The sequence below is a fragment of the Pyricularia pennisetigena genome, chromosome 1 (assembly GCF_004337985.1).
Source record: "Pyricularia pennisetigena strain Br36 chromosome 1, whole genome shotgun sequence".
NCBI classification, from domain to species: Eukaryota; Fungi; Ascomycota; class Sordariomycetes; order Magnaporthales; family Pyriculariaceae; genus Pyricularia; species Pyricularia pennisetigena.
In genome coordinates, this window is record NC_043740.1 from 3,916,966 (window position 1) to 3,943,723 (window position 26,758).

A 26,758-nucleotide genomic window follows, 5' to 3' on the forward strand; every position below is an offset into this window, starting at 1 on the left:
TTCCCTACCATGCCAATCCCCATCAAAGCCCTGAAGGCCACTAGTTGCTGTCCGGTTTGCGCAAGGCCACTAGCTAATGCGAAGATGGCCAGGATGCCAACACCTACCAACTCAACACTTTTGGCCCCAGTGAGATCCGCAATACTGCCGGCAAGGAGGAGGGCCGCACCAGAGGTGAGACCATAGACCGAGGATGGCCATAGGAAGCTGCGGAAAAGGATTGTAGGCTACATTGTTAATCATGGCCGGCTACTCACTCAACCGATCAGACGCTGCTAAAATATGAGACTTACAGCTCGCGGGGAAGGTTTATAGAACGAGATATGGCGGGCAGCGCAACGGTGATGATGCCGTTGGTGAAAGAAACGGCGAAATTGACGAGCGAGGGCTGGCCGATGGCTAGCGAGATGCGAAGTAAGGACTTTCCATTACCTCGTTCCGGATGAGTCCCATCAACACGGTCGGAGTCATCAGTGTTTCCAACGCTCCTCTCGCCGGTGCCTACAGTTAGCCCAGGCAAATCACCGGCGATGGAGTGAAGTCCCTTCCCTGGGCCAGCATCTGTAGTAACCGCCAACGCATGCAGTTCAATGGTTTCTGTGGCGGTAGAGCTCATGTTGAGTGATTTCTGGTCCTTTTCGATTTGGTTATCAAGGCCCAGAGGAAAGATGATGAAAATGAAAATAAATAAAAAAAAGACAGAATATATAATAGATTCGTAGGTAAAATGAATGCAGAATCGGCATTTTACCTAATTCGTAGGATCTCATGAATCGTTTGACACGAAGGGCGTGCTCCAAAGCCGATGCCCGAGTGCCGATGTCGGTGAGCCTAAGCTCCGGCGGACTAACAAGAATAAGTGCCAGATACAAACGTGAACAGTATTTACTCTTCCAGCAGACTATACCACTCGGGGACCTCCTTGATCAAACTCCACATGTACTTTTCCAGCTTGTTTGCACACTTGTGGTAAATCGTCGTGGGGTTGTTGTACTGACGACAATTGCTGACGATCAGTTTTACATCATCCACCAGCTCTTTTGGGGTAGAGTACAAGTCCTGTTCCAAGCGCTCCTCGATAGTTGACAGATCCATCGGGGATGTAATAACCTCGTAATATTCGGGAAGCTCATCTTTATTGACCGGTTTGAGAAACGGCCAGGCCTGTTGATGGTTCTGCAACTGGTATAAGAAACGTCGGAGCTCGTTGAAATGAGGACCATGGCGTGGTTCTCGAGATAGCTCGTCCATATCCGGAGACCAACCCGTCGCCCGGATGGCTGGAACCGACAGCGGATCGATTGGGCTAACCTTGTCGGCGCTGGTCCATTGTTCGGGCGGTTGATGAACCAAGTGGCTCTTGCTCAAGAGTCGAATCTTGGCCAGTACCGTTTCTTTCTGTTTCAGAAGCATCCGGCCGACCTCGAGATAACGGATCCGAGGGAGCATCGAGCATTGCATCAACGTTCCTCCTTCATAATCTTTGATATATCCCATCCAGATGGACTTGTCCAGGCTGATTTCCTTTGTGAATCCTTGCTTTTGGAAATATCCAGTGGCGTAATTATCGGCATAGGTCAAAAAGTGCATTACGGGTGATGTGGCTCGGACGTAGTCCTTTAGGTGTGCCATTATATGTGCTCCGTATCCTTTTACCTGCTGATCAGAGGACACGGCACAAAAGACTATCTCGGCAAAGGCTCGTGCCCGAAACTCTCGGATCGTGATACCTCCAATGACTTCCAAGGGCATTTTGACAATTGCTATGGAGAGATGGGTGCGGTCATAGACCAGACGTGCAATGTAGTCTTTGGGCATGTTTGGAAGCTGTTTCTGAAACAGGCATTTGAGGCCTGCCAGGATGATGGAGCTGTGGTGTGCGCCATCGTTGTTGACAACTCGAAATTCGATTTCTCGGTTTCTTTCTTCCAAGACTGCAGGCTGTTTTTTTTTTTTTTTGGTTGTTGGTATTGTGAATTTAGTATGAGCATTCATTCATTCTTTCTTTCTTTGTTTCCTTCATACAACAAAAGGTGCTGTATGTCAATGAGAGGTGATGGTAGTGTAGTGGTGTACAGTGTAGATAGAAGTGGTGGGGTATTCAAAATAGAGAGGGTCCTGGACAGTGGGCAGCAAAGTAAGTTAGTTACCTTCTCTGGGAACGGAATCCTCCAAACTTCGGCTGCCGGTGGAGCAACTGGCTCTGGCGACCCAGACCCATCATCAGAGGGTCTTGTCCTCTTCGTCAATTGGGCTGGCTCTGGCCCTTCAACTGCTTTTCTCTTTGTGGCCATGTCATTTTTCTCGCCGTCTGCTAACTCGGTCCTGTCCTTCATATTGAGCTCCGTGCGTTTTGATGGGTGAGCATTTGGACGTAAGCTTGATTGAAAATCTAAAGCTTTTTTTTTCTTGTTCGAATCAACGGCTTGATCAGAGCTGACAGTTATGTCTTAGCTAAACCAAGGCCTTAGTCTAGTCTACCGCTAGTAATACAACACGTGAGGTTTGGCTGGATAGCCACGTGACTCTTTTGACTGTCATTAGACAAGATGAAATAAATACATTGGGGTCATAATTAAACCAATGCCTCACACTATACACGATGCCGAAGACGGGGATGCCATGTAACGCTATCTGAAGTCGCGGATCTTGATGCAAGCACAATTCCGGGGGAACCGTCTGATGATTGGCAGCTTTTTCCAGGTTATTAGGCGAGGAAGACTAGGCTGATTACTTTAAAGCTCGTCAAAGGGTATTGGCACGGATGGAGGTCAAGAACAAGAACTCAAGAAACCCTGCGGATGGGGTCTGCGCGACTGATTGGATGTAGAAACCAATGGATAAGTTGAGATTGACGGGCCTGCAGCAACACAGCGGACCCGAGCACATGGTAGATGTAATGTTAATTGATTACAAGATAGCTAGTGTAGACATTCTCGATATAGTGGGGGATTTCACTACTGCACAGTCTTGCTTCATCTGGATAAAGTCATCAGGCACCACACCAAAATGTTGGTTGGCCCAGGCTTGTTAGCCCTTAGCCCGTTTCATTGGTTGGCGTCGGAATCGTTTCAGAATTGCACAAACAGTTGCACGCCTCAAATTTGAGCGTGCGTCACCGGGGGGCTTGACCAGCCAGGGGTAGGGCCTTGCCTATGTGGGCTAAGGTGCCCTGGGTGCCCAGAAAGACCTCATCTAGAACTACAAGTCACAGCCTGTAATCTCCACTTGCAGCAAAAGTCCCTGGCCACCTAAGAAAACAACGGATTGCGAAAAAAAAAAAAAAAGTATGACGGGAGTAACCGCTAACTTATCTTCAGCAACCTCAAGAACAGAAAAAGTTATTTTCAGATAAGCTGCCCTTCATGACGTTGTTTATACGACCATGATAAGTTAATTGGAACATATTTTCTCTTTCTCTTCTCGCATCAAGTGTCGACCTGGCGGCGCAATCACTCTAAACTTGGCGACTCTGTCCAAGGAGCCGACACGCGTGTGGATTGGATCGAATCAAGCATTCATCCCACTGGCAAACAGGTTCACCAACCCCAAAGGGAAGCTCTAGGCTATTGCAGGTGACGCTGATACCGATCTCGAAACTCTCGTCGTCGTCGTCGTCCCGAACCGTTCGAACCACCGATTGAGAACCAAGCTTCCACCGAACCCCACGGACGCACACACACATCCCGTCGCCATGGACCAGGCCGATATACCGGCGCTCCTCTCGCGCCTGGCTAGCGACGAGGATGCCGCCCGCAAGATGGCCGTCTTCAAGCTGCAGTCATCCATCAATGATCCCGCCTTCGCCGATGTCTTCATATCTTCGGGTGGCCTCGTGATCCTGCGCCGCCTCATCATGACCACTGGCGGCAACACCCTCGCCTACTCGTTACAAAGCCTGACGAGGCTGCTCGAGGTCGACATGGGCTGGGACATCTTCGAGGGTCCTTCGGCCGGCGACCTCGTTGAGCGCGTGGTCGAGCTCATCGTTACCAACCCGCTCGTCAACATTCTCCGCGGCGCCATGAGCATCCTGGTCGCCCTCGTCGGCCACAGTCAGTCCACCAGCCGCGGAGCCGCCGCTCGTTCCCCAGGTACCTTTGGCTTCCGCGCCCTCAAGCCCGCCGTCGCCGTCTACCCGCAGTTCTTCGAGCTGGTCATCCAGCAGCTTCAGTCGGCCGATCACGCACTATGTGCCAATGCCCTTGCGCTCATAAACGCCCTCATACGCGACGCTGTGTCCAACGACTCGAGCTCGACAAAGTCACCCTCGTCCACCAACGGAGGCGAGGAGTGGTCCAAGCTGATCAAGCGCCTACAGGACCTCGGCCTGATCAAGGCCGTCTTCAACCTCATGCAGAGCTCTGCCCTGCAGGACCTCGCACATCCGCTGATTGAGTTTCAGTCCCTTACGAAGGCGCTGCTCCACCGGTGGAAGGAGGTCCGCGTCGACCTGGAGAGACCGGAACACCGCAGGGCTCTCAAGGGTCTGCACCTGGCGAGCGCCCCCGATCGCCAGCACGCCACCGCCACCGGCAGCGGTCCCGATACTAGCGGTTCGGACGGTCCACCGGCGGTTCCGGAAAAGACGAGCAGGAGACACAATCCCGAAAAGTGGCGACGCCTTGGTTTCGAGACGGAGAGTCCCGCCATCGAATTCGAGTCCACGGGGTTTCTGGGAATGATGGACCTGACAGACTATGTGCGCAAGAACGAGGAGGGCTTCCAGAAGTTGCTCCTCGAACAGGCGACCCGACCCATGGAGGAGCGCTGCCCCATCGCGCGCGCCAGCTTTGCCGTCAGCATGGTCCTTTACGAGCATTTTGAGGTCGACAAGGCCGACAGCGAAGATTTGAGGGCGTACCAGACGCTGGAGCCGGGAAGTAAGAGCCATGACAGGCTCTTCAGGCCACTGCTGCTGCAGTGGTCTCGACTGCACACGGCCGGATTGCATGCATTCTTTCGCCTGTGGAAGGCTACAGGCGCAAAGCGTGACGACTTTGACAAGGTGGCGGAGTTGGTTAGGATCTTGATCGAGCAGGTGGTAGGACAGGCGCCGCGAACCAAGGACGTACTGGAGGTTGAGGACGAGCTGCAGGAATTCAGTTGTGCCCGGCTACGAGAGCTTCAGATGAGCCTTCTCGAGCTCTCGTTTGAGGACCAGTGGGGCCAGCACATGTACCAGGTACGAGAGGACCTGAAGCACGAGGCGCTGCAGTTCGTCAAGGAGCAGCGGATCCGCTGTCTGCTCCACGGCTCGTGGTTCACGCGCCCGATCCCTAAGCGCGACCAGCAGCCGCAACACACCCGGCAGGACAGCAATGTGACGAAACGCCGGCTGTACGAGGCTAAAGCGTGGAGGTTCGCCAAGCTCTCCCACAACAGGCGGTTCCTCCACTACGCCGACTTTGCCATGCAAACGCCTCAAGATCCAGGCCTGGAAAACCTGACGGAGAAGGTGGACCTGGGCACCATCAGCTCCGTGGTGTCCAACGTTTCGGCGCCGAGCGAGGACGCGCGCAGCACCTCGAGCTCCTCTACGCTCCGCAACGGGGCCGGCGCCCCTAATGCCACCAACAGCAACAACACCACACCGCCCAAAGCAACCACCAAGATCACAATCTACAGCTACGTGAACGCGGAGGAGGCGGCGCGCGGGGGGGACGCCAAGGAGCAGGCGATTGTGACGCTGTACCCGCTCAACCACTCGCTCGCGTCCGAGTGGCTTGACGGGTTGCTGATGCTGCTCAACCAGCAGCCCATCACTTCCGAGACCAACAAGCTCGTCACCCTCGTCAGCGACTACGGGCTGAAGATCAGGCTGCTAAACGTTAGGGTCGAGGCCGTCTATCAGGGACCCGCTCCGGGCGCGGGTGAGGTGCCGAGCCGGGAGGGGCTGGATGAAAATTACTACTACGAGGTTTGACGAAGAGTTGTTGTTGTCTGTGTTGCTTTTTTATTGGCTGTAATGTGATAATATATGTGAGTATGTGAGCAAGACTGCGGCGACCTCTTTTTTTTTTTTTTTTCCTGTTCCTTCTCTCTGTTCTTCCCCTTTGACTTTGATAGGAACCATTTTTCTCGGGGATTGTATTTTCTTGTTAATGCTGTTTCCTCTCTTCTGTATTTTTGTTGATACCTTGGCCTTTCTGGCTTTTGTCTTATATACCCCTACTTCTCGCCCGGTATAGAGCCCTACACCGACTGTCAATAATAGATCAAGCCTTTTTGATTTCCGGCTGCTACTCTTGGCGGTAACCTTTGGTGAAACATACATCGAGGGGCTCTGGGCGGCATCATTGCAGAAAAGGCGTGTTTTTCTTTTGTGTGCCATAACATGCTTGTTATGATGGTGCAAAGAAGGACATGCCAAGCCTGTGTGACTGATATCCATACATAAGCTACCTACCCGGAAAGCGATACGTGGATCCTCTAGACTAGGATCTAAACGACAGCTGTCCGTCGTACCGTGTCCAATTAGGGGAAAGATTCAGCGGGCCCAGGAAGATGCAGGGCGATTACTAGGGGACATCTGAATTTGTCCAACGGGATACGCTCCGAAATGGAACTTACCCCATCGGGTTACAAAAGTACAGCAACCCAGGCCGGATATACACTAGACTCGACCCCAGTCGTGCGGTCGGTGCCAGAATATATCCTTTGCAGAATGTCTCACCTACCCAAGCAGAGGTATAGGGATTTCTCTCATCCTGCCCCTCCAGTCTTTTTTTTTTTCCCTATCCTGATTAGAGACAAAAAAAAACTCCCGACCTCAACCCCGAAGCCGACGAACCGATTGCTATTCCGGTTCTAATCGGATATACCGGCGCCAAGGCCGTTTAAGGGGGTCTGTCAAGACGTCTCCGGCGACCACTTCCCAAAGAACAATAAATCCGGGGCCCATGGGGCAAGTCCGTAATCACGGATTTATTCTCTTGGAGGAAAGCCGGACGATCGGTCTTGGGCAAACAAAGCTTGATATATAAATGCCAGACATAGACAGTTGCTCAACCATCCTCCCAGTACAAGAGCGCTGATAGGAAAACATTTACAAGAAGCAAAACACTCCTGACTGAGGTCGGCACTCTCCCAAAAAGGAATCGCCAACGGAAGCAGGACCACCATTGGCACAAGATGGAACATATCAGCAACGCTTTCGACACCGTTCGGAGCTGGGGCCTGCCCACCATCGCCCTCGTACTCGTGTTGCTGTATCTAGTCAGCAATGCAGTACATGCGCTCACCATTCACCCTCTGGCCAAATTCCCAGGCCCGTGGTGGGCGGCACTGAGCCGCCTCCCCTTCTGTATCGAGCGCATGAGGGGTAACCAGGTTCAATGGATGCATCGCCTACACCTCAAGTACGGGCCGGTGGTGCGCTTCTGCCCGGATGAGGTCAGCTACGTGGACCAGGGCGGGTCGGCGTGGAAGGCCATCTACGGGCAGGAAAAAGGGGTCAAGGAATTCCCACGCGTCAGGGCGTGGTATGTAGAGCCTTTCAATGGTCAGTGCCACGTTTCCCCGGCTTCAATCTTTTGCACCCCCTCGTGGCGTCTAGTGCCAACACGGGCCTCTGAACATGTTTGATCGTTGCCCAGGAGTCCACCCCATCACCAGCGTGCCCGCCCACGACGTCCACCGCAGGTTCCGCGCAGCCTTCTCGCCGGCCTTCTCTGAGCGCGCGCTGCGGAGCCAAGAGCCCTTGTTTCGACGGCAGATCGATCTCTTGGTTTCTATCCTGGCCAGCGCCGCCGCCGAGACCGGGGAGCCGGCCAACCTGACCGAGCTCTTCGAATTCACCACGTTCGACATCATGGGCGACCTGGCGCTGGGCGAGTCCCTGGGGATGCTGCAGACGCAAAAGTACAGCAAGTGGATGAGGTCGCTTGCCGCCGGCGTCCGCATCATGCCCGTCTTTCAGTTTATCCAGCACTACCCTCTCGTGGCCAAGATCTTTGACCTTTTGGAGCCGAAGTGGGCAACGCAGATGAAGTTCGAGGCGTACCGGCATACGGTCGACCGCGTCGACGCGAGGCTGGCGAGGGAGTCGTCTCAGGCCGACATCTGGAGCTACGCACTTTCGGCAAAGGAAGATCAGCGTCTCAGCCTGAAAGAAATGCACTCCAACGCCGACAGTTTCATGATTGCTGGGTCGGAAACAACAGGTTCGAGTTTTCCCTGGCGTTCCTGATTCCAAAGCCCCCGTGCAGCCCCCCCTTTTTTTTGTTCCCCTGCTGACATTGATCATAACTTCTTGTTTTTTTCTCTGCTTATCAAGCAACTGCAATGACGGCCTTGATCTACTTCCTCACCACGAGCCCAAACAAATTTTCCAGACTCAAAAATGAGATCCGCAGTCGGTTCTCAAGTGCGGAGGAAATCACAATGGAGACTACGGCCCCGTTGAAGTACTTGAATGCCTGTAAGTCAGCAAACTTTCCCTAGGACCGGAGCCCTACCTACCCCTCCCCCAGTTAGACATATACACAATCAGACACGGCTTCCAGGCAGACAAGAGCAAAGAAGAACAGAAGACTAACGCCAGTCGAGCCCAGGCATCCAGGAAACACTCCGCATCTACCCGCCGCTGCCCCTCGGAGTCCCCCGTGAGGTCCCGTCTCCCGGCGCCACCATCCTGGGCCGATGGGTGCCCGGGGGCACGCAAGTTTCGGTGCACCACTACGCGAGCAGCCACAGCCCGAGCAACTTCAAGGACCCCGAAACGTTCGCGCCGGAGCGGTGGCTTGCTCGCGATGCGGCCGCCGGTGACGACGACGACAGCACCGACAGTGCGCGCTACAGGTCGGACCGGCTGGAGGCGTCGCAGCCGTTCATCGTGGGGCCGCGCAGCTGCATCGGAAAGAGCATGGCGATGCACGAGATGCGGCTGGTGCTGGCCCGTCTTTTCTTCCGGTTCGACGTGCAGCTGGTTGCGGACGTCGGGGCGGCGCCGTGGAATCAGCAAAAGGCCTTTGCGTTCTGGGACAAGAAGCCGCTGATGTGCAGGATCAAGCTGGCCAGCAGCGGTACAGAGACGTCGGGGAAGTGAGGTTGAGTTTTTTTTCTTTTTAGTGTTTGGACTTGTCAGTAGGAAATTATAACTAAAAGGTAAAATGGACCGATTTCAACGAGTAATGGCAAGTGCAAAAGGTTGTACATGAGTTACTCTGTAGAATTCAGCGTCTATGTATAGCAGCACCAGACGGTTTCCCAGCCACCTTGCCAACCCCCAAGACTTCAGCTCGGCTGCAACGGCCGGCTGCACCGACGGGATGGACGCCTGATCTTCTTATAGACTAATTACGTGGAACCCAGAGCTTAGCCATACATACAATGTTACTCGGTTATGCTGCAAGGATCGCCTGCCGCTGAAGGACGCACTACTTTTAGAAAGTTATTATACCGGTAAACACCTGTAACATTTGATTCAGTAGTAAAGTTTGATGAACGGTAGCATGTTTCGGGAAAAAAAATATATGTATTTAGTCTGACTATAAGTCAAGAAAAGTTTACACAACATCGTTAGTATTAAAACGAATAACGCAGTTGGCTAACATGGGAGACACGTTGCAGATAATGTTAAGATAAGAAAGAAAAACATATATAAATCTCAGCAGTTATGCCATCCTTTTACTCTTTTTACTCATTGTTTCCTGTGTTTTATTTATTGGAAATAAAATCCCCAGCTCTACCATAATTGCCCAGATACTAGGCAAGCTGTTTTTTTTTTTTTTTTCTTTTTTTTTTTTTCATACATCTTTGGTTAAAAATGCGTTTCTCTATCCTTTTTATTCATTTCACCGCCCTAGCCAGCGGCGTTGCAAGCCTTACTGCGGGAGAGCAAAGCCCGGGGCTCGTTATCCGCCAAGACCCTTGCGCTGGTGCCGGCAGGACCAAGAGTTGCTGTCAAAGTCATGCTGAGCTCCAATGCACAGTAGAGGTGTGTTATATGGATACCAAGGATATTTGGGGTTCAGTCGCTAACAATTTTACAGTGCGCCAATAAGGGAAAGGAGTTTTCAAGCTGCACCCCCAACGCTGAATGCCGTTGCAAATAAAAGAGCAGAGGTCAACCCGAGGCACGGATGCGAAGACTGGAAACGCCGGACTTGGCCGCACAGCATTGTGACTGACTTGGCACTTTGCGGCTGAATCGAGGAAGCGCGGATCATTATTCATGTATAGTACAATACACAAAGGAAGTGGGCATCTTGGCTCTATGGAAGGATTCCCTGTGTAGATCATAGGTTATAAAGTCGGTATACTTCCAGATCTACTTCCGGTGCTTTCACGGTAGATCCCTGACAGCCGTCTATTAGTCTACACTAGACTAGTGTACTTGTACAAAAAAAACCCCAAATAAGAGTTAGATTATATCAGCAATTAATCATACGTATTATAGTAGTCGCCCAGATGACTATTTCAGCTAAAGGTAGGGAGGGTTAGGGGTATGGATACTCAAGTTGCCAATTCCAATTCAGTCAGCTTTGGCGTCCTTTATTCACCTGCCACATTACAAATTTACCAACTTGCCCAAAATCAATTCGCAACAGTAAAAGAAGACGGCCGATGACGTCATGCCGCGCTTCACCACCCGGACCCGCAACGCTCCCTCATATGCCCGAGGACGAGGGGGAGGCGCTTCATCGGGCAGGCGCACTGCTCCAGCAGACTCGACAGGCTACTACGACAAGAATGACAAAAGGTGGTACTGTAAGTTGTTCATGCCCTTACTCGTTCACGGCTCCATATTTCTAACATGATCCGCCCCAAGGCAACTGCATACCCCGCGTCCTAGCCGACATCCGCACCGTGACCAAGGAGACCAAGAACAAAGGCCGCAGGTTTTGGACATGCTCCAAAGACAGGCGCGCCAGCTGTGCCTTCTTTCTCTGGGACGATGACGCCCGCATCGTTGAGGCCGAGGCCGAGACCCAAGTCGCCGCCATGACGCCGTCCTCGACGCAGCGCCGCCTCCGCCAGACGCAGATCGTGCCCACCGTGCCAGAGACGCCCACGCGTCGGGTCGGTCCGCAACGCGCATTTACTGGCAACCCAGCAGCGACTGTGACGAAGGGATCCGACGGCCCCGACCATGATGTACGGACCAACGACTCTGATGATGATGACGACGACATTGTGTCCCTTTCTACCGATGCCGAGATCGACCGTGACGAGGCGCTCGCCGCTGCCGCCGCCGCCGCCGCCGCCGCCGCCGCAAAACACTCGAGCGGTAGCAGCTCGACATCGCAGAATTCCTCTCACACTCTAGGCCGGCCGACAACAAGCCAGTCTTCGCTAGCACTCTCTTCGAAGCGCAAGCGGGATGGTCCGGTCCAAGACGAAGAAGACTTCTCGGACGGCTTCAGCGACCCCGACTTGGTGCGGGGCCTCGCAGAGCTCGCCGATCACGCCGCTAGCAGTGCCCAGCAGCCCGTCACCCCGGCCAAGCAGCGACAGGGGCATGCCATCGGCGTTGCGCCGGACGGCCTGCCCACCCCAGTGAGCCGGAGCACGTTGCGGGTCGCGCGCGAAGGGGAGGACCGCTCCGGCGGCAAGCGCGTGCGGCTCAGCACGCCCAATGGCGTCAGCTCGCCGACCTCATCGCCCCTTTCCAGGGAAACCCCGTTTTGCACCTCCAGAGCGGCCACGTCCTCGTCCTTGACGAGCCTGGAGTCGAGCCGTCAGCAGCAGGATGATAGTGAGAGCTACGAGCTCACAAGCGAGATCCTCGCGCTGCTGGATAGACATGTCTCGCAGGATGCATCCGCTGGTGGAGTAGCGAGGGTCGTGGATCTGGCCGCGCTCCGGTCCGCCATCCGCAGCCGACTCGACGCCGAGGTGCTCAAGACCAAGGGCGCCAAGATGGGCCAAGCTGCAGCATGGGAGGGCATCGCCAAACGCAATGGCCAAATCTCGGCGCTGCAGGAAAAGATCACGGCGCTGGAGAACGAGCGGACCGTGTTGAGGCGCCAGGTGGCCGATTACAAGGGCAGGATGGAGGGATTTAAACGTCTCTTGGCCGAGGATTAGTTGGGACCTTGCGTCAAGAAACTGCCACTTGGCGGTTCTATGCGCAAAGATATGTTTCTGTTTTTTTTTTTTCTTTCTTCTTGTTTCTGCTTTACACCCTCTTTCCGTTGACAAGCTGCTGTTCTATGGCGATGTTTCCAGTGGCTTACAAATCTATATCCGATACCTGATACCCGATACCCTTCCTTTTGAATGACTATTTTAGTTTCTTGTTAGGAACAAAAGAAAAGTCTTTGACCTAGATATCTGCCACCATTCGTCTTTGTGTGATGTACAATCTGACCTGTTTCATAACTCATTACTTCTCATTTGATTCAGTGGCTAAAACTAACGGCTATCAATATTGCTGACGAAACGACTGTTTCCCAGATGAAAAGGAAATTAGGTTGGACAGGGCCATTGCCCTCAAAGTACTAACTTGGGAAAATCCAAGGTCCTGGCAGTAGAACAAAAGAACAATAGCTACCCATTTGGGTTGGCAAGGATAAACATAGGGGTTTTTTTTTTGATAATCCTGCGCGTGGTCTGCCTGTTGATAGGCTCTTTTAACTGGCATATTATATGTTATACCCAAACGGAAAACACACCATTGAAGAAACAAAAGAAAAAAAAAATCCAAGCAATGATTCCTTTGTAAACGGCAGCTAGTCAATATCAAAGGCTGCCTGGCTGCTCGAGGAGAAGGAATATTGGCCTCAGAGTTTGACCAGGTATGGAAGCCAACCAACCATACAAAGAGATAGATGGTATAAAAGTGTAGCTTCAACCAAGACGAGCTGGACTGATGGGCCATTTACGGCGTGCCATCACGGCTCGGTGGGGCGTTGCGTGGCTCACTACGTTTACCCAAGAAGCTACGCCGTATTGCCGAAGATCGGTTGGGACTATCCGGCACTAGCCCATTTGCCGTATCGTTGGACACAAAGGAGCTTCGGATGGTGACACTACCGGTGCCGACCTTGACTTCCTTATCGGCGTTCGACCCACTCTCATCAACAAAGAAGAGAGCTTCGCCGAGATCGTCGTCACTCTTGAATGTGTGTTTCTCCTTGACCTGGATCTGAAATTGGGTGTCGGGTGTGCAGGTCGTCTTGAAAGTCTCGTCGTAGGTGATAATGCCATTCGAAGAGGAGGGCCGGCGGTCTTTGGTTTTGCCAATGGTCTTGTTCTTGGTCCCAATTTGACATACGGCCACATAAGTGTCGGCCGACGGCGGGAAGCCGCTAGCGGACACGACAGTGAAAGTCGCCGTGCCTGCTCCCGGGCTGCTTGGCGCCATGCTGTGTACAGAATTGGCGCCGATGCTCCTGGACCTGCTGTGACTGCCGTTGGGCGTGCCGTTGGCAGGCCCTGGCGGGTTCACACTTGGTTCGCTGTCTAGTGTGAGTCCGGTAGATCGCTTGAGGCCCAGTCCTGGCACAGGTGGCACCGGTGGCGTGTCTTCCCCATTCATGGTGATGGCAGGAACCTCGGGAATAGTGCTCTCAGTCTTCTTGCGTGTGAAGCGGCCTTTGATAAAAGACGCCCCCTTGCCGACACCGTGGCCCACAGCTCCCGCTACCGCCGCGCCTCCCTTGATTGGAACACCTGCAACGCCAGTAACAATGCGTGCCGGAGCGCCAAAAGTACCAAAAGTTGAGGTGCCCTGCCGGGTACGCGTAACGTAGTCAGGGCGGAATAGAAGTCGTAATCGCAGGGATCCCGATTTTCCTTCGAGGCGGTATGTGAACTCTTGGGCCATAAAGGGCTCCAGCTGCTCCAGGTTGATTTCAGTCTGGCCAAGGAAGTCTGGCTTGTCCGCGAAATCCCAGTCCCAGACTGTTGCCTTGAATTTGGCAGCCGTTCTAGAAGGAATTGGAAGCTCAAAGAACTCATTCCATACAGGATTGAGTGTCTTTTTCACCGTCTTTGTCTTGAAGACATCCTGCCCATTGAGCTCAAATTTGCAGTAAGGATCACTCTTGCCGTTAGAATCAGCAGAAGGCAAATCCTGGGCATCAAGCACATCGACGCGGAGAGTACCCATGTTGTTTATGCTCTCGCTGGGATCGAGCTTCATCTTGACTGGCAGGTACTTCAAGCTAACTTTGATGGAGCATGGCTTGCCGTCCTCGTCCTTCATTTTTAGTGTGGTTGGGTTGTTCTGAGCATTTCGGTTGTTAGTAACAGTAACAACGTTTGGATTTCTCGATAACAAAGTGTAGAGTACTTACCAGACATTGCTTCAGGGTCTCGATCGTGCTGCCCTTGAGTTTAGCAAGGACCTCATCGGTCTTTTGACGCTCACTCATCTTGTCCACCTTTTCTCTGACTTTGATAGTCAGTTTGGAAAAGTCCAACTCTCGGATAAAGCAATCCCCAATTTCATCAAATTTATGGTGTTTGCTGCGAGTGAGCGAAGAAATGTACGAGGGAAATGCCATGTCGTCCACATAGAGGTCGACATGGCTGTTGCTCTTGGACAAGTCGGCCTCTATCAATTTGAAGATGACCAGGCCCGACTCGTACTTGAGGAGCTCCTGGGGCGACAGCCGGACCTTGGGAGGTGCGTGATCGTCTCGTGATTTCCTTGGGGTTTTTGGCGATGTTGGCGACGTCGGGAATTGCGGCGTCTTGGGTGTTATTGGCTGCTTCTCTTGGTCCTCGTCCAAGGACGTGATCCTCCCCGGTTCCGTCGGACGAGGAACGTCGAGCGAGTCTCGAACAGGCTTCGATTCCTCGCCGTCACTATCTTCGTCCGGATCGGCCACATTCAGGCAAGGATAGAAAGCAATGGTGTAATGCAGAACGCCCTTTGCAATGCCCTTGCCGTGGAGCTGCAGGCCTGCTTCCACGGGTTCCTTCTTATCGTGGACAAGATACTCGCCCGTCTCGTCTTGGGAAATGAAGTTGCCAGAAAACACTTCGGTTAAACCAAGGCTGCGATCCTTGCCCATCTTCTCGGCATCCATGACCTCCAGTTGTATCTTGTCCCGGGCAGAATGTACTGGAACGTACAGGACCTCATCCCACTCTGGGTTGAGGTCATTCTTGAAAGTGACGGTACGAGCCTTTTCGATGCCTGAAACGACGACACGAGTGTAAGGATCGGACTTGCCCACAGTCTCAAAGTTGCGTAGGTCAGTCGCCTTCTTGAAGTGGAATCGCATAACACCTATCGGTGTTTGGTAGCCGCCGGTACTCATAACACCTGAGATTGACACGGGCTTCCATTTGGCCTGCATCTTGACACGACCAGTCTTGACGCCAGCCAGATCGTACCAGTCCTTGCCCTTCTCCATAAGATCGAGCATGTCCTCCAACTTGATCTGATATGTGCCAATAATTTGATCCCCTGCAAGGTCTCGGTCATCTTTGATGACCACACCCAGCTTGGCGCTTTTTCGGTCTGTAATGAGAATCTCTTTGGAGCCGTTGTCCCATATAGGATTGTTTGTACGCTTGAGCTTCTTGGTAGAATGAACTTCCTTGCCATTGAGCAGAAGTACAGCATATGGGTTCAATAGGCCCACAAGACTCTTGGTGCCATCAAGATCCTTTGCCTGTTCGACTGTAAAGCGAAGAATACCGGTGTTGGTCTCTGGCGGAGGCTCCTCCCTGCCATCTTCTGTTTTGGTAGGGCCGAGAACCGGAAAGAATCTAACATCACAAGAAAGTACACCTCGAGCCTTGCCGTCGGAAATAACCTCAATCCGCTCGTTCTCATGGTCGGTGATCTCTTCGAGATTCTCCAGCTGGAATGATGCAACGCCAAGTTCCTTGTCCTTTCTGAAATCATTGTAGTCGAACAGCTGAATGTCAAGGGTGTCGTTGAACGAAGTGATAATAACATAGTGTGTTTCATTCCACCTCGGGTTGGCCGTGTCCCTGATGACTTTGGTTTGGGCCAATGGCTGCCTTCTGTTCAGTGTCACTACTGCATACGGATCCGTCGTACCGGAAAAGTTGTCTGGGTTCTTCAAGCCCTGTGCACCATGCAAGGTAATTGCGACCACACCAATTGCTTGGTCGACAGGCGAGCCAGCAAGCATCTTCGCAACCTCGATAGGGAAGACATTGGGGGCATACATCATCGGTGCCAGGTTGCCATGGATCTGCTCAAGAATAAACTTCTCGAGCCCGGGAATAAAGTTGATGTCGAAGCCGAAGGTCTCGCCACCGAGGGGCTTGCAGACGTAGTCAATAGTAGGCTTGTCGAGGAAGCACATCTCGATCTTTTCCACGTGGGGGAACGGGATTTGGAGCTTGATTTTGAGCCTCATGATACCAGAGAAGGCCATGTCTTCGACGATCACGTCGAGACCTTTGCTGATCATAGCCTTGCCCACTCTGATCTCCAACACAACCTTCGGGTTGATCTTGTTTCTGATCTGGCGGGCAGTCAAGTCCGCAATGTCATTGGGTGTGAAACTAAATTTCCAGTCCATGATGACAATGTCGTCCTCGGCTTTTGGGTAGGTCTTCACGTGCTCCATGCGCGGTGGTTTGGACCCAAGCGTGAAAGTTTTGAGCTTGAGACTGTCAAGGAAGGCCGGGGTTGCGCCGCTCAGCACCTGGTCGACGGAGTTGATCACAGTTGCCGCCAAAACTGGTTGGTAAATAGGCCAAAACTTGACCAGAAATGAGTTGATCCATTCGAGGGACTCGGTCTCTGTATCCAGACGCTTCAGCGTCATCTCGCGAGTGATGTCATCCCTGAAGTTGCGACGCACGCGACGTATCGAGGTTCGGTAGTACGTAGAGCAAACAGCTAGCAAGATAAAGACCCAACCCAGGCCTCCGCCGAGCACTGCAACGAGCCACGATGAAAGGGAAGCAAATACGATAATTGCGACGTTGTGATACCAATCTGTGGGCCAATGTTAGCGTAGATGTCAACGAAGATATCGCGAGTATCCAGGAACATACCTCCATAAAGCGTATCAGGGAGATGGCCTTCCAGCCATGTCGAGTGATCAAGCAAGCTCTGGGCTTCCTGAACGGCTTCGGTAGGCCAGCCTATTCTGGGTGCCCATCCTGTCTTGGGACCCATCACTTCTTCATCTTGTGCAGGCTCTCCATCCGCATCTGCATGGCCATTTTGCTCTTGGTCGACAGCACCAGCTTTGGATGGCGAAGGAAGATCGTATTCGGGCTTGCTGCCATCGTCGATGTCTGTAGCTATCGCAACACCCTTCTTGCGGTGGGGTATCCCCTCTGGTAGCTTCTGTTGACGGCCGAGTCAGCACTTTGCCTTTTAACACGGCATACTATGCCCGCTGCTGGGTATATGAGTTTCTCCTACCGTCGCAGCTTTGATCTGTGCCTTCTTCTCTTGGATGCTCGCTTCGGGGTCGAACGAAAAAGCAGCAACGCCGGCGTTCTTGCTCTCCTCCACAATCAGCTTCTCGGCCTCCTCAGCAGTCACTGAGCTTTTGGGTTCCTGGGCAGCCTCAACGGCGCCCTGCTGCTTCAGCTCACTGGCTTCCTTCTCGGTGGCCATCTTTGCCGCAGGAGGCGATGCCCGTCGGGGGCCAGGCTCACGGATTCTTTTGGGCGGTTGATGGCAGGAGTCGATTGGTCACTTTGAACAAAATATAATTGAACAGCTCTCGCAAATCCCAGTCGTAGCAAAGATGCACGCGCCCAATGTTCGCGGCGGGCGGAGGAGCTTAAGCAGACTTTGACGGGTGCATACGGCGCTTGCGTTGAACTGTGAACTATCGCAACGCTAGCCAAGGTAGCTAAGGTAGCTAGCTGCTACGTCAGCGCAATTGAACTACCAGAAATGAGAACGGCGGGGAAGGAAAAGCTTGAATGAATGTGAGCTGTGATGGCCAGCAAGAGATTGACGCTACAAGATAGTAGTAATGTTGGCCTTTGGGGAGATGATGTGGCTGGCAAACGACACAAGAGCCAAATAGCCGGCTTGTGCCCAGAAGCGGAATCCTGGGCAGTGCAAGACGTCGTTTGCAGGAAGAACAGATTCCCGTCCTACGTCAGCGACTCAGCACGCAAGTCGCGTAGAGAGCTCCTTGCTAGCATGGCCCGCCAAGTGGTCCCAGCAAGCCGGGGTGGTCCCCCGCTTAGCCTCGGGGGTGGAGCCTTCCAGGGTCACCAATGTTCAACAAGTAAATTTTTAGTATGATGCTGAGTCTACAGTAGGTCAGACAACGACCTCTTCCTTCACCTTACGTGTCACGGCAACACGGCCTATGGCGTCGTGGCTTCAAAATTCATATTGGGTTTTGAGGAAGAGGCTGGAAGTTTTCAACAATCAAAAAGCAAATGATCAAGTTCTCGCTCTCTCTCTTTTTTTTTCTCTGTCGTACCTGCCTGTGAGGCGGGTGAGAGTGTAACCTATACGGAAGATATTCAGTTCCAGAACATTGGAAGGTAATTCTGAAGTAACTGTAGCAGGGATGCATACGGGAGATCAAATTTGACGTGCGGCCTCCCAGGGACCGACTGGTGAAGAATCAAAAAGTAAAAGTAGCCGCGCTCTAAAAACGAATTGACTCTGACTCTTTTCTTAAAGCTGTATGGATCATCTTTGGGTTTGCATGCAAGAATATCTATCACCAACAAACAATCCCTGGTCGTGCATGCCGTAGCCGGGAGGAAAGGCCACAAATCAAGAACTTGAGGGTTTGTTCCAAGGAAACTCAATGGGCAGCTACAGCTCAAAATGCCTCGCTTCCATCCAATTTCTTTCCCGCGCATTGCATGCAAGCGCTTTTGTCCTGGCTGAAGACCCAACCAGCGGAGAGCCAACCAAAAGCTAAGTCGATGTAATCGCAGTGTAAAAACCAGAAAAGTACCTATTCGCTGGCTCCCATTCAGATAGGCGCCGGCAAAGCAATCGACAAAATAAATCGTAGATCGCTATAGCAGGAAAATTTTCAGCTCATGTCGATCCAAGACAACTCGCAACGTTGGCAGGATATTCATGCAAAAACATGGAACGCGACACAGTGTTCGCGCTTGCAGCAGTTTGAGAAAATTACCGTCCGTAAAATTGCACTCTGTTTCTGCTGATGAGTGCATCCTAATATGTACAATAAAGGATTGCATGTTGATTGTTATCAGATGTGGCGCCTCGATCCCCCAAATGACACCACCCATGGAACTGGTTAGCCGTCTGAATTTCCGATCCCAGTTGATGATTCCTGCATATCTGCTGTCTTCGGACCTGACCGAGGTAGCGGGGCGTGGGTGAATCGAGTTTGTCAGCCACAGACCGGCATAGCCGCAGTTGCGGAAATATTGATAAGCCACATCTGACTTATCGCGCCTGGAACTTTTGCGCGCGACGGTAGACAAGGTTCGCCATCGCATCAGATGCAATCAACTTCGGTACAATACCTACAGAAACTGACCTCGCTCATCACGCAAACTTTCGATCATAGTGCTCATTGTGAATTGCTCAGCGCTACTAGTAAACTTGACCGTTCATCAACTCTTTCGTCACATCCACGATGGCGAACTTCCTAGCCTCGATCTTCGGCACCGAGCAGGACAAGGTCAGTTGAACCGCTTCCTCCTTGACCTTGCGCAAACTTTCCCTTCAACATGCTGACCCCTCGAATAGGTCAACTGCAGTTTTTACTTCAAGATTGGCGCCTGCCGTCATGGCGACCGTTGCAGCAGGAAACACGTCAAGCCAACCTACAGCCAGACCATCTTGATGCCAAACATGTATCAGAATCCTGCATACGACCCCAAGAACAACATGAACGCATCGCAGCTGCAAAACCACTTTGACGCCTTCTATGAGGACCTGTGGTGTGAGCTATGCAAATACGGCGAGCTCGAGGAGTTGGTGGTATGCGACAACAACAATGACCGTGAGTCGCACTTCCCCATTTGACACGCGTCTACGACGCCAGTCAACTGTTCGTAGGCATTATGCGCTGACCATTCGCGATTCTCATCAATCTCACCAATAGATCTCATCGGTAACGTTTACGCCCGCTTCAAGTACGAAGACTCGGCCCAAAAGGCATGCGACGAGCTCAACAGCAGATGGTACGCCGCGAGGCCCATATACTGCGAGCTGTCACCTGTGACCGACTTTCGAGAAGCTTGTTGTCGACTAAATAGTGGCGAGGGCTGCACACGAGGGGGCTTCTGCAACTTTATACACCGCAAGAATCCAAGTGAGGAACTCGACCGCGAGCTGGTACTCGCAACCAAGAAGTGGCTCAAGATGAGGGGTCGCGACGAGCGCAGCGTCAGCCGCTCCCCTACACCTGAGCCATCAAGGAGGCGGTTCTAGTGTTTTCAAATTTGGAAAGGTGTCAACGAGTTTTGTACTTCATAATTTTTTTTCACTGTAACATGGGAAATGCAGCATTCGCATTGTTATTGCTGTCTTGATCTGTCACGTTTGGCGTTTTGGTTGGGACGGAACCATGTTTGGGTTTAATCTATCAACTTTCTGATGCCCGAAGACTTCCAAGATTCCACTTTCAGATGCAACTGACGCTCCTAGCAGATATTCTTCATGCGTGTGGTAATCAAAACGTGCGCTGCGCTGCGTCAGGACCATCGACAAGGGTAGAGCTGTTGGGACACGACACCACAGACCATGGTCATCGTCACGTATTAACAAATCTGTCGGAAATTTCAGACTCAAGGGCCAAAAGGCAAAAGCTAGCAGTCATACACAAGCGAGGCCTAATCTTGTCCACCAAAGTCCACTGCGTAATGATGTTGAAGAGTATGGTTTAAGCTCAAGGCCGTTGATGATTACTCGTGTGCGTCATGGAACTCGTCTACCGATTCTTCAGTGTCTGCTCTCTTCATCGAGGGTAGGCTTTTGTTGAGATCCTTGCCAAAATCAACTAGTGGATCGTCTTTATTTGGCGGTTGCCCAGTTGCGTTCAGCAGCTGCTTGATGTCGTTGCTGCCATTGGTATTCGTAGGTGGCATCTCTGTCGTTGCTTTTGAGTCCGGGTGCAGGGGAGCATGGCCGGGTATCGACTCATTACCACCATCAAAGTCGATCAAATCACCACTTTGAGGAGCTGACTCTTGTGTTTTCGGTTGGCGGAACGAGGAGCCTCGTGGTGGGATGGGGTTTCGTTCGCTGGATTTTTGGCCTTTGAGGATAGGATATATGGCTAGAATCTGGTTGGTCTTCGCCTCGGGTGTTTGACCATCACTGCCGTGGTATCAGCCATTCGTCCTTGTCAGTATGTTGGGCTCACCAAGCTTACATCGTAGCGTTTATGATCCACTCAAGATCCTCCTCGCCTTCTTCGCTTCCACCCTGGCCTCCCTTTACACGCCGAAACAGACGGGGATGCCACTCGACTCCCTCCTGATTTCTCCTGCTGGCCTCCTCTCGCTGCATATCTTCTATCTTGGTCTTCTCTTCCGTGGCGAGTTCGTGTTGAGAATCCTTGACGGCTTGCGCTGTCTTCTGCCACAATCTCTGAGATTCACGCTCCTCCTGTTCTTCGATCGGCCTTACCATAGGAGGGGATGGCTTGGCCCTGTGCGCATCGAAAAACATCTCCTTGTGACCAGTCTAAGATCATTGAGGTTAGTATACTCCTGGTCTGGAAGTAGTAGTAGTAGCTAATTGCGCAAGGAACCAGGCAAGACATCGCAGCTTACCTTCATGTCCTTGATGAACATTTCATCACTCCAGAGGCCAGATAATTCGTAAAGGATCTCGCCTGTGTGTTCGTCCTTGATCGTTCCGCCGATAGCGTTGTAGCAGCCTGAAACCCATCCCTTCGTCTTGAAGTCGATGTCGGCCACCAGTCCAAGTTCTGGACACTTCACAAAGCTATGGTCGCCTAGCTCATACTTCATTTTGCCAAAAAGGATGCCGCGTGCGTACATGTTCGGCTGAGTCAAGTGGCTGCTCCGTAAACACAAAGTCAGCACCACCCAACCGGTCATGATCGAATTAAGCTATCAGGTTAACCCACTATTTCTCTCCCTTGGTCCGGTCTTTGCCCCTGTTAAGGAGCGACAGAATAGCCGTACCCTCCATCAGACTTGCGGCAGAGTTGCCCAGGAATTTGCTTTTCGGCTTCAAGGTTCCGTCGACTCGGATATGATGCTCAGGCGCCATGTAGAAGTAGCTAGACTTTGGCGGATGGTGAGATGTTTGTTCAGAGATGTAATAGGCACGAGTGTTATCAGGGAAGTCCCAGTAGCAAGTGAAGATTTCCCCTAGGATCGGGTTGAGAGGCTTCTTGACGCCACTGCAGCGAAGTATTAGTTTTCCGCTCAATTGATTCGCAAGCTGCTTCTTCTGTGTTTGGAGACCTACGGGGGTCTGATATGCCATCCGCTCAGGTAGAACTTTACTACTGAAACAAATCGTTGGACAGGATCATCGATATGGGGTATTGGTAACAGCATCTCGGGATGACACATGAAGCTGCACAACTCTGTCAGTATTCGGGACTGTGCGAAAGTCCCATTAGGTGGACTGGTACCCCGGTAACCATCAGAGATAAGTATTCTTTTCTTACTTGGTTATTCTCTCCAGCATGCTTCTTGGCTCGAGGATAAATGTCGGTAGTACGACACGACTTAGATCGGCCCCAGGGCGCAGTTGTGAGATGATGTGTGTAAGAACTATAGACCATCCCCAGTTAGATTTCGCAAATCACCAAATCACAACTAGATATTTCTTTGCGTAAGGCGAGGAGGTTGATCACTAACCATTGCCCTGGTCGGGCTCGACCACGAGCGTGTCGTCCTGCGCTGCCTCTCCTTTCATGTCGTCTGCCGAGCGGTTCGACCTGATGGAGCCTAAGAATTTGGTGCCACTAACTTAGCTGCGATCATCGATTTATACATGTTGAATTAGGAGGCAAGATACCCTTATTGTCACAAGGTAAGGTAGCTGCTGTAACTTGAGTATGTAGGCAGGCACTTACTAGCATTTGAAACCGTGCGGCGGCGACTATGGCCGTGGCCATGAACAATCCCCTTCAAGTCCATCATGGTCGCGACTGCGCAAAACTTTCTTTAGGAGCGCGGGGAGAGTAAGGTAGGTACCTAGGCGATGGTGGGTCGCGAGGAATCTCAGAGAGTTTGATCGATAAAGACAGATGCGGTAGGCAAGGATTGCTTGCGATTGTGGCAGATGCGGAAATTCAACGGCTTATGGCGACCCTGATAGATAGGATCCTTTGAAGCACGTTGTCCAACTTCCTCCTGGATTCCTTATGCAACTTCAAGCCCAACCCTTGAAATGAGCTTTGAAGTGCTTCAAATCAACTTAGGAGTAGACACCTAGTGAGGATGTGCGATGGATGGGTCAGAAAGCAGTTGCTGAAATTATTATGAGTCTTCAGTTACAAAAGGTTGTTTCCCCCGCTGCATATGCCCAACAAGGTCAGCGGCGACATGGGTATGGTGGTGGGGGATGCCGGTTGGGATCTTTCCAGGTGGGAGCTGGAAGGCAATTGCCCCACTTACGATGACGTTGTGAACTGCCAAGACGCAGTATATGCGGGGCGGCTACACCAAATGGATCACGTCTTGGGTGTGCTTAGCCAATGAGGGGTAGCGTGGTATTAACTGGAAAAGTCGTCACCTTGGCGTACTCACAGCCGGCTTCTAAGAAGTGTTCGGACGGCAACATCACTGACAGCGTTGAGCCAGGCAGGCATTGCGAAGCAATGACTCTTGATCCCTGCAAAACCCCCGAAACTCGGATCGACTGGCTGCAGGACTGACGTTGAATATTCGGCACCTAGCGACCAGAAAGAAATCGACACCAAACTGCTTTCACAGCCAGGTAGGCATGAATACATAAGATGGTTCAACCGATCTGTACTGGTAAACAGAATGAATGTTCACTTGACTCTCTATATCTCAAAAACTAGATGATGTCGCTATCGCACTGCTTGACAGGCAATCCTAGTTTATCTTATTTTGTTTTTAGTCTACACATCTGCGTTCGACGTTGCTCCTATAAGCATCACGATGTGTGAATTAGTAGTAGCGATCAGTCCAAACAGTGTATGTCACTCACAGAGAGCAAAATAAAATATTAGCTCTGTGCAAGGGAACGAAACGTATCTGGCATGTGTAAAACGGCCTTCGATTTTAAGCGTTCCTGTTTCTCGGGGCTCAATTAACTTCATTCACTTTGCGAACAGTGAGGTCATGTGTGCCACGGAAACGCTCCACCGTTAATTTCCAAGAAGCCATGCATCGTGATCTTGTGGTGGAACAATTCTACGATTCAACGTTGCGCGGGATCCTCAGGGGCGCAGTCGAACTTTCCAAAGACAACCTATCGTATCCCAGGGGTAGTGGGGCTAATTTAACAGCCCGATTGTGGGTAAATTGAGCATTCACGAATGCGGTCTTTTGACAAGTTGAAAAGGTATCGAACCACTCACGGAAGCCTCGAACCTCAAAATGTCAAGCCAACTCAAGATGCCGGTATCAAATCAAACCAGTTGCAACAACACTCTCATATATCTACTTACTGAACAAGGCTTCCGTGAAATCTCAATCGAGCCAAGATAGTTTATATTAAATCTATCAGTTCACTTTGACGATCCACAGCATCCGCCAACTCTTTGAGTAGGCTTGAAGGAGGTTGACCTTCTGACCCCTATGTCTAGAGTCTAACACTAACAGATTTGCGCAGGTGCTATTTAGTCATATTTGACAACTTATTAAACCACAAATGTCCCCGGGGACCAAGTCAACAGACATGGCGAAAAGTGCACATCAACACGCTCTTCACCAAGCAATAACAATGGCAGCAAACATATATGTATAATCCATCAGGCAATTCACGAGGACAATTTTTGCTGAGTCTCTTGAAAGCATATTAGTGCACCTGCGCACATTTGTATTAGGGCCAGGGGCGAATCTGTGCATCGTCTTTCTGGGTCTTGACTGAATCTGTTGACGGGGTTCAATGGGCCCTTCTAGACCTGAAAAAAAGTATATATGTCAAGAAGCAAGCCCGCAAAAGAAAGTTCATTGGTAAATAACTGATATGAGTATTGCCATAGTAACCTGTAAGACCTGCTTTATGCTCCCTCAAGTGACTTTCAATTTGCTTCTGGTTGAGAGTGGGGAAGACTTTACAGGACTTCCCTCTCAACTCCACCCTGCCCGTTCACTTTAATTCTACTTCTTGTACAGCATGTCATGAGGCTTGCCAACGTGAGATAACTACGATATTCTCGCAGTTGCCATTATAAAGATGCCCCGACAGCTATTCGTAGCCGTGTGAGGTGGTCGTCCAGGTGACAAGCCGCAAGAGCTCGTGGAAACACATTTAAACTCGAGCAGACACTGTACATGTTTAATAAGGCGTGATAATGTTAATCATAGGTACCGAGGTATCTCTGCATGTACAAACGACCAGTTTAGCGATTAGGTTATTAATGAATGCATAACTCGCCTCACTCAATCACAATAGCTCAGCCCTACACATACCTTACTACGTAGTATATACGTAGTGGAGGGTCCAGTCAATTTACTCAGCTGAGGATGGAGCACATTCCAAGTTTCACGTCTTGGCGGGACCCTGGATGGAAAATCAGCCAAGGCACTGAAACGGGAGAGAAGACCCCTGCCATCCGATCACAATGAGCAAAAGCCATGCATGGAAGACAGAGGAAGTGCTATAATAGGACGAGATGGATTTCAACACAGGTGCACCAAAAAAAAAAAAAAAAAAAAAAAAACCGATCTTCCTTATTGTAGATCCCGGATGTATACCTAGGTACCTATGCTAGTTCTTGTAACCTTTTTTTTCGTTCGATGTTGGCGCTGATAGAAGAAATGAGCGAAGCAAGGAACAAGACGGGAACAGACATGCTAAACATTAATCAATTTCATTCCTTCAGAAAAAACTTGGAGGCGGCTCTAACAAGGTGCTCGTATAATTAACTGATCGCCAAGAAGGACTAAAACTAGAATGATCTTCGTGGCAAGTCGGAAGCGGCATTTGGCAGGCAGTGATACGGACGGGATTATAGGAAGGCTACTTGAGACGGTTTGAGTGTTTGTCAGTAGGACAGAGACCAAATAAACAAGCAAAAAGAACAGGACTTGCAGTAATTAGCATGATTCTTTCGCGATCAAAGTTTGAATCATCCATGTCCTAATGCCGCCTTGTGTCGTGTGCCTGCTGAAGAATTGTACCAGAATCAAACAAATAGAAGCCAGCGGTAGAAGCCTGAGCGGCCCCTGGCCCCTCAAAATCCCCAATTAACGCCCAATAAGAGGGGTAACCTGCGCCTAGCCGCATGCTCATGCCTCCGCGCCGTTTGATGTTCGAATCCGTCCCATACAGTTCGAATCAATCAATCCACCCACTATTTGCAACCTGGCACTGGACACACGCACACGCACACACACAACACTCAACTTGCGTCGTGCGTCGTGGCTCGTGGTACGATACATCCTTTCGTCTGTCTTGGCCGACGCCGCGTTGCGATCCACACATTCCTGACGCTCTGGTATACAATTAATAGTAGTCAACATTCAATGGTCCGAGGCGCACATGCTCCAGAGCCACGGGCGCCGAGCTTTTAACGTTACTTTGTAGCTGCAAGCCAGTCAGCCCAAACGAAAACAACCCTACGCAGGGTAGCTGAACTAAATTACTAGGACCAAGCCGACGGCCTACCCTACCTCCACCACCCAAACCAACAATCACCTCCGCCCCCTGTCGGCCGCCCGCCCGCGCGACCACGTTCCTGCCTGGCTACTACTACCCGTCCACCATATCTTCGTC

General features: G+C 51.4%; 8 protein-coding genes across 8 annotated transcripts in view; 4 read left to right on the plus strand and 4 right to left on the minus strand.

Annotated features, from left to right (window-relative positions):
* PpBr36_07716 (uncharacterized protein) overlaps nucleotides 1-616 on the minus strand; it is a gene marked incomplete at both ends in the record, with an annotated part of 2,238 nt that extends 1,622 nt beyond the window's left edge. The window contains 2 exons of the mRNA XM_029894851.1: nucleotides 9-207; nucleotides 294-616. Of these exons, the coding sequence (XP_029748290.1) occupies nucleotides 9-207; nucleotides 294-616 (522 nt within the window). The remainder of the gene's footprint in view (nucleotides 1-8; nucleotides 208-293) is intronic.
* Nucleotides 617-885: 269 nt separating this feature from the next.
* PpBr36_07717 (uncharacterized protein) lies at nucleotides 886-2,336 on the minus strand (the record flags this gene model as incomplete). The annotated part of the gene is made up of 2 exons (XM_029894852.1): nucleotides 886-1,941; nucleotides 2,151-2,336. The coding sequence occupies 2 exons, from the start codon at nucleotides 2,334-2,336 to the stop codon at nucleotides 886-888; spliced, it is 1,242 nt and encodes a 413-aa protein (XP_029748289.1).
* Nucleotides 2,337-3,694: 1,358 nt separating this feature from the next.
* PpBr36_07718 (uncharacterized protein) lies at nucleotides 3,695-5,926 on the plus strand (the record flags this gene model as incomplete). The annotated part of the gene is made up of 1 exon (XM_029894853.1): nucleotides 3,695-5,926. One exon carries the CDS (start codon nucleotides 3,695-3,697, stop codon nucleotides 5,924-5,926), a length of 2,232 nt encoding a protein of 743 aa, XP_029748294.1.
* Nucleotides 5,927-7,134: 1,208 nt separating this feature from the next.
* On the plus strand, nucleotides 7,135-9,049 carry PpBr36_07719 (uncharacterized protein; the record flags this gene model as incomplete). The annotated part of the gene is made up of 4 exons (XM_029894854.1): nucleotides 7,135-7,504; nucleotides 7,599-8,165; nucleotides 8,279-8,422; nucleotides 8,556-9,049. The coding sequence occupies 4 exons, from the start codon at nucleotides 7,135-7,137 to the stop codon at nucleotides 9,047-9,049; spliced, it is 1,575 nt and encodes a 524-aa protein (XP_029748293.1).
* Nucleotides 9,050-10,577: 1,528 nt separating this feature from the next.
* On the plus strand, nucleotides 10,578-12,033 carry PpBr36_07720 (uncharacterized protein; the record flags this gene model as incomplete). Its single annotated transcript, XM_029894855.1, has 2 exons — nucleotides 10,578-10,713; nucleotides 10,775-12,033. The coding sequence occupies 2 exons, from the start codon at nucleotides 10,578-10,580 to the stop codon at nucleotides 12,031-12,033; spliced, it is 1,395 nt and encodes a 464-aa protein (XP_029748882.1).
* A 793-nt stretch (nucleotides 12,034-12,826) lies between these two features.
* On the minus strand, nucleotides 12,827-17,515 carry PpBr36_07721 (uncharacterized protein; the record flags this gene model as incomplete). Its single annotated transcript, XM_029894856.1, has 4 exons — nucleotides 12,827-14,176; nucleotides 14,247-16,882; nucleotides 16,942-17,239; nucleotides 17,318-17,515. 4 exons carry the CDS (start codon nucleotides 17,513-17,515, stop codon nucleotides 12,827-12,829), a joined length of 4,482 nt encoding a protein of 1,493 aa, XP_029748883.1.
* Nucleotides 17,516-19,490: 1,975 nt separating this feature from the next.
* PpBr36_07722 (uncharacterized protein) lies at nucleotides 19,491-20,290 on the plus strand (the record flags this gene model as incomplete). Its single annotated transcript, XM_029894857.1, has 3 exons — nucleotides 19,491-19,535; nucleotides 19,604-19,859; nucleotides 19,962-20,290. The coding sequence occupies 3 exons, from the start codon at nucleotides 19,491-19,493 to the stop codon at nucleotides 20,288-20,290; spliced, it is 630 nt and encodes a 209-aa protein (XP_029748880.1).
* A 473-nt stretch (nucleotides 20,291-20,763) lies between these two features.
* Nucleotides 20,764-22,986, minus strand: PpBr36_07723 (uncharacterized protein; the record flags this gene model as incomplete). Its single annotated transcript, XM_029894858.1, has 7 exons — nucleotides 20,764-21,178; nucleotides 21,234-21,547; nucleotides 21,637-21,886; nucleotides 21,957-22,235; nucleotides 22,509-22,614; nucleotides 22,702-22,791; nucleotides 22,920-22,986. 7 exons carry the CDS (start codon nucleotides 22,984-22,986, stop codon nucleotides 20,764-20,766), a joined length of 1,521 nt encoding a protein of 506 aa, XP_029748881.1.
* Between the last annotated feature and the right edge of the window lie 3,772 nt (nucleotides 22,987-26,758).